Here is a 6000-nt window from a genome sequence, read left to right on the forward strand (position 1 = left end):
ACTATGCATAGATTTTCATGACTGTGTCTCTCCAAAGCAGTATTTTCTTTTCTTCTTCTTTTTATTACAGTTAATAATTTTTATGCAATTCGACACTTACTTGTATTGAAGAAACTGCTTCTTCTGCATTGCTCAACTGTCACATTCCAGGGGGCAGAGATGGAACACCGTGTCTGGAAAGTCCATGCCAGGCTAGAATAGGAACAGCAACTCCCTTTCACTGGCACAGAGGCAAACCCTGAGAACAAAGACAGAAAGGTATTTAGATATGTATGACATTTTCTTCCTCAAAACATTATTTTCTGCAAATATATGCACCAGAAGAAAAACCAGTAATTTTCAAAGGGAATCAGACTCGAACCTTTTGTATTGAAGTGCAAAGCAGAATGTGGGGGAAATATACTGCAATAGAAAATGTCACAAGGAGCAGAAGGCTAGAAGACTTCTATGCCAGCAAAAAGTAGAAATATTGTCCTACCAGCAAAATGTGCAACAATGTTCCCGGACATAAAAGTGATAAATAAACACATCATAAAATCACATATGTGCTACGAAAACCACATCGGAAATGGGCCCAATAAACCTGCTCAATATCTTCATGAATGGCCTCAGTGGTGGGGTAGAGTGTGTACCCACAGCAAGTTTGCTGATGACACAACACTGAGAGGAGTGGAAATACACCAGAGGGCCCTGCTGACTCTTGACAGGCTGGAGAAATGGGCTGGAATCTCATGACATTCAACAAGAGCAAGTACAAAGCCCTGCACCTGGGGAGGAACCACATGCACCAACACATCCTGGGTGCTGAACAACTGGAAAGCAGCGTGGCAGAAAAGGGCTCGAGGGCTCCTGGTGGCTACCAAGTTGACCATGAGCCAGCCACGTATCCTTGCAGCAAAAGAGGCCAACAGCATCCTAGGCTGTGTTAGGACTGTTGCCAGTGGGTTGAGGGAGGAGATCCTTCCTCTCTAAACAGTGCCAGTGAGACACACCTGGAGTACTGTGTCCAGTTCTCCCATTACAAGAGAGACTTGGACATAGTGGAGAATTGGACATTAGGAAGAGTTCTTCACTGGGACAGGCTCCCCACAGAAGTGGTCGCAGCACCAAGCCTGCCAGAGTTCAAAGAGTGTCTGGATGATGCTCTCAGTCACATGATTGTTTTAGGGAATCCTTTGAGGAGCAGAGAGTTGGACTCGACAATCATTACGGGTTTCTTCCAACTTCAGATATTCCACAAGAAAGTCCAGCAAAGGGTCACAGAGGTGATTAGGGACTGGATCATTTCTCATTAAGAGGAGAGTCTGAGAGAGCTGGGAACATTTAGTGTGGAGAAAAGCAGGCTCAGGAGAGACCTCACCTATGTATATAAATATGTGAAGGGAGGGTAAAAAGTAGACTGAGCCAGGCTCTTCTCATTAGTGTCCAGTGACAGGACAAGATGGGTGTAATTTAAAACCAGAAAATTCCATATGAACATATGAAACTTTTTTTTCAATTCTCTACTGAACATAGTCCTGGGTAACTTACTCTACCTGATCCTGTTCTGTGCAGGGAGGGTGAACTAGATGATCTCCAAGCTTCCAACCTCTACTACTCTGTGATTCTGTGAATTTGTGAACTTACTCTGGCATTCTGAAGGGAGAATGTACCTTCTCCATGGCCCTCCAGATTTGATTATTACAAGGATAGCCAATTACACATGCTGTTATCATCTCCAGAAGAGATTTACTTTAGTTTATCAAGGTTCTGCAGATAATGCAGAAAGTTTGCTATTCCACTAGCCAAAGGAAGCATGTTATAACTGCTAAGGCTCAGGTGCTTACCTGCAACAAGGAAAGCAAGATATACTTTCATTTATTCACCAGTACAGAGAGCTTGTTCTTCGGAAGTAGGGAATCCATATTTTTCCTACTGAAATCATCAATCAATCCAAAGAGCGTGCATACTCAATGAACTAAAATGGGCTATACTCTCTAGAAATCAATTATTCAACATTATTCAGAAGATTACAATAAAAATTTAAAACAAAAATCTACTTCTTCCTAAACTACATTTAAATTCGCTTCAGCTAGATTTTAAAACCAGAAAATAAGCATGACTTTTGTCATGTTCTGTTACATGTCATGAACATGAACATGAATATGTCATGTTCAGTATCAATAAAACAACAATCTTTTTGGAAATCAGGACAATAGCTCCCTCTAGGCCAATAACAATCAGTTCAGTTAACTGGGGTAATGTAGCAGAAAGTTCTAAAAAATTCCTCTCAAAATAGTCTTAAAATGTAAATTTATCATCCTTTATATTCACCATTTTATTGCCCATTCCCTCAATCTTCAGTAACCCTGCAGGTAATAAAATTCTGACAGAATGGCTGGGGCACAGAAGTAAAAGTCAAATGTCAGAAAAAGAAGCAGCCAAATAAACACTCTTGTGATAGAAGAAGGTCAGAAGACCTGATCTTGGCTTCACTGCAACCAGTGACAAATCTCCTAGGATACAACCATTTGTAAAGTGAGAGCAATTCCTACTTCTAAGACTTGCAGTGAAAGAACTCACTTCTGAGCTGGCAATCAAAACTGCATGGCTAGGAAAGCCCACAGGAGCTGTGTTGACCATATTCTGCACACTGGGAGAAAAACTGTTTTTGGAGTCTGAATGGAAGCAGGACAAGAGGGTAGAGGAAGACATGGCAAAAAACCCCCACTCAAACCCACGTGATTCCCAAAGTCTAATACACTGAATGTTGGTATTTAATAAAGTATACCAACACACTTCTGTACAGATACTGCTCCCAAGGGAATAGACACTTTGAAAGGAGAGCATTTTAAATCACAGCACACATATCTACCTGAGCTAAGCATGGAACACCAAAGTAACCAAATCAAAAAGAGTTAGAGGATCCCACCTGAAAAGACACAGATGATTTTAATAAATAATTTAGGAGCAGTTGAAGCCTTTTATTTTTCCTGGTCTACCTGCAAGAAATTATTTGGGTTTTTTAAGGATATACTTGTGACTAGACAGTGAAAATGTTTCCCTCCACTAGGGAAACACCACTAGCCTGTTTTCCAGCCCCTCCCACAGATATTGAGGCTTTAATTGCAGTTTGGCTACAGAATGGGTATCACTTCATTACAGACTGCCCAGACGAAAAGAGATCTGAAATTCATTAACTACTTAGATTTAGGGGTTTTTTTAGGACTGGAGGCAAGGAAGTTTTTAGAGGACTGTAGAAGCTTAAAAAAACCTAGAGGACTTTATTTTGCTTTTTTAAGGTGGGGAAGAAGGAATATGCTCTACTGAAAGCAAAGAACATGCCTAGCTTCCAGGTGTTCTAACAGAAAGCTTTAATATACTTTTACCAATGTGATCTGGTCTTTATTCCCACTTCAGTAGTTTTCCATGGAAAACATACAGGCATTCATGTAGTTCATTATGACTTTGTCTGTAACTTAAGTGTATACAATCCACTTAGGCTGTGTAGAGGATTGGGAGACAGGTTCACCAAGATTTATTAGCAGGGTGCATTGCTGTTGGCACTCAGTGACTCTCCAGTGCTGCAAATGATGTTCCCCATAAGAATTTCCCATTTTCATCAAGATCCCTGTAAACTCCTCACTGGACACAGCAGGCTGGTTGGCTGTTAAGCAGTATGAACACATACCCTAATGAATCAAAAACCTATAATCCAGAAGAAAGCAAAGGGAAGAAGAGATTTTTTTTCTGCTCCTGCCAGTTGTTACCCAGCAGAGCTCACCAAACACTACTGGGATTCACAGCTGCAAGATCTTAAGGACAACAGCATGGGAACAAGGGGAAAATACTGTCCCAAAGGCTCTGCAACAGTGCCAGGGCTGCTGGAGTGAATGGGGACAGAGCTGCTGAAAGGCAGTGAAGTCAGAAATAGAGGGCACTTAGCAATAAAAAGGCTCAGGTACCCCATGGCATTACATCAACTATACCTACACCACCTCAAGTTTGTCCAAACCTCAGTAGCATTCAGTGCTTAAACACACTGTATAATGGAAAAAACTTAGAAATTTTATCTTAAGAGAGCATGCAAGTAAGAAAAAAAAATCTCAGAAGTAACTACAGAACTCAGAAAATGCCACTCAGCAGCAGTTTTCAGTTGTACAGTATTATTTCCCATATATCAAAAAACAATTTCCCCAATTTTCTAACCAAAATTTTAGAAGAACAGATCCAAAGTCAACTCTGATCTTCAGCAGAAAAAAACATATATGTTTTCCCTTCCTCTTAAGTACACTTTAACCTTTTCTGGGAAAAAAAAAAACCACAAAACACATATGAATTTTGAAAAGCAACTGAAGAGGATTAGAAACCAGAAAGACATGCTTACAGAATTGGAGGAAACAAACTTAGATTCCTATCAACTAAAAATGTCCAGGATGACATAAGAGGAGAAAGGTAGAAAGCGTGGGAAGAAAACAATATATGAATTACAAAGCAAACCACTTCATTATCTTAAGGCACATGTTGCTGCCCATGTTACTCTGATAGATGACTGATACAGGTTTCCAAACGCTCAGCTGGCCTGCCTCAAACCCTACAACGAGTAAGACTTACATGCTTAAACTCCACTTATGTTATGAAGTACCTTTTTACTGCATGTTTACTATATATGAAGAAAATATGGAAACTGCTATGTAATGACAGCAGCAACCTTGTCCTCTGACGATGATGTGAGTGTAAAGCTTGTTATTTTATGTGGTATTTATCACATTTCCTATCCTAAAGAAGAATAACACATGCAAGAGCAACTAGGTTGACACTACCTAACAAAATGCAAGTTTTAGAAAAACCTGACATTTATTTAGAAAATCCAATTAGCATTGCTTAGATGCAAAACTGAATTCTTCTCTAGCTCTTGTAGGCCCCTGAGTGATTGAACTGACAAGGGAACACGTGCAGCTGTGGTGTGTTCTGACCCAGGCACTCACAGGGCAGCCCCCACTGGGCTGTTTGTTGGCTTTGAGTTCATCCCTGGCCTTTAAAATGCTGTGCCACAGCAACCACTGCTAAAGGGTCACAGATGCAGCTGTGCTCAACACACCCCAAGACTCTTTTTCTACACTGGAATTGATGCAGTGGAAGGAAAATCAGTGCAAGGGCTTATCAAACTCAAGTACACTTTGCCAATGACCAGCCGCCTCGGAATCATGGGAACGCTTCTGATCTCCCTGGTCCCACAGCAGCCCTGCAGTGTAGCCCCGGAGTACGGAGTATGAGGCAGCAGGGGCTGCTCTCACCTGGTCACACCTCAGATCCATAGGAAGGCAGCAGGGACACAGCAAACCCCCTGTCCGTGATGCCGTGCATGTACACAGATGGATGGATGGATGTGCACATGGACGTATGGATATGCACATGGATGGATGTACACGTGGATGTATACATGTATGCATGGATATATGGACGTGTACACGGATGGATGTACAGATGTGCTCGTGGACAGATGTACGCATGGATGTATGTAGTACACACAGATGTACGTATATGCACATGGATGGATGAATACCTGGATATATGGATGTACACACGGATGTATATATGTACACATGGATATATGGATGTGCACATGAATGGATGTACACATGGATGTATATATGTACACAAGGATATATGGATGTGTACGCGGATGGATAGATGGAAGGATGTGCACATGAATGGATGTACACACACATGGACTTATGGATGAGCATATGGATGAACGTGCACCTGGATAGATGGATATGCACATGAATGTGCACATGGAGGGATGGATGTGCACATGGACATACGGATGTATGTATGGATATATGTATATGCATACGGATGTATGTATGGATATATGCGTGTACACATGGACGGATGGATGTGCACACGCAACGCGCCCCCCTCGATCTGCGGGGCACCGCTCGGGGCCCGGCCTCCTGCGGTGACCGCCCGGACCGGGCGTTGCCAGGGGACACGGGCCCGCGGGCGGTAACTACT

At 42.0% G+C, this 6000-nt stretch overlaps 1 protein-coding gene across 1 annotated transcript in view; it reads right to left on the bottom strand.

Annotated features, from left to right (window-relative positions):
• The window catches only part of MRPS5 (mitochondrial ribosomal protein S5), a 113573-nt gene that overhangs the window by 37624 nt on the left and 69949 nt on the right, over window positions 1-6000 (bottom strand). Inside the window, exon 3 of the mRNA XM_029964877.1 lies at window positions 101-238. Coding sequence (XP_029820737.1) covers window positions 101-238 — 138 coding nt within the window. The remainder of the gene's footprint in view (window positions 1-100; window positions 239-6000) is intronic.

This window comes from Manacus vitellinus, unplaced genomic scaffold (assembly GCF_001715985.3).
Source record: "Manacus vitellinus isolate BGI_N305 unplaced genomic scaffold, ASM171598v3 scaffold_81_pilon, whole genome shotgun sequence".
NCBI lineage: Eukaryota > Metazoa > Chordata > Aves > Passeriformes > Pipridae > Manacus > Manacus vitellinus.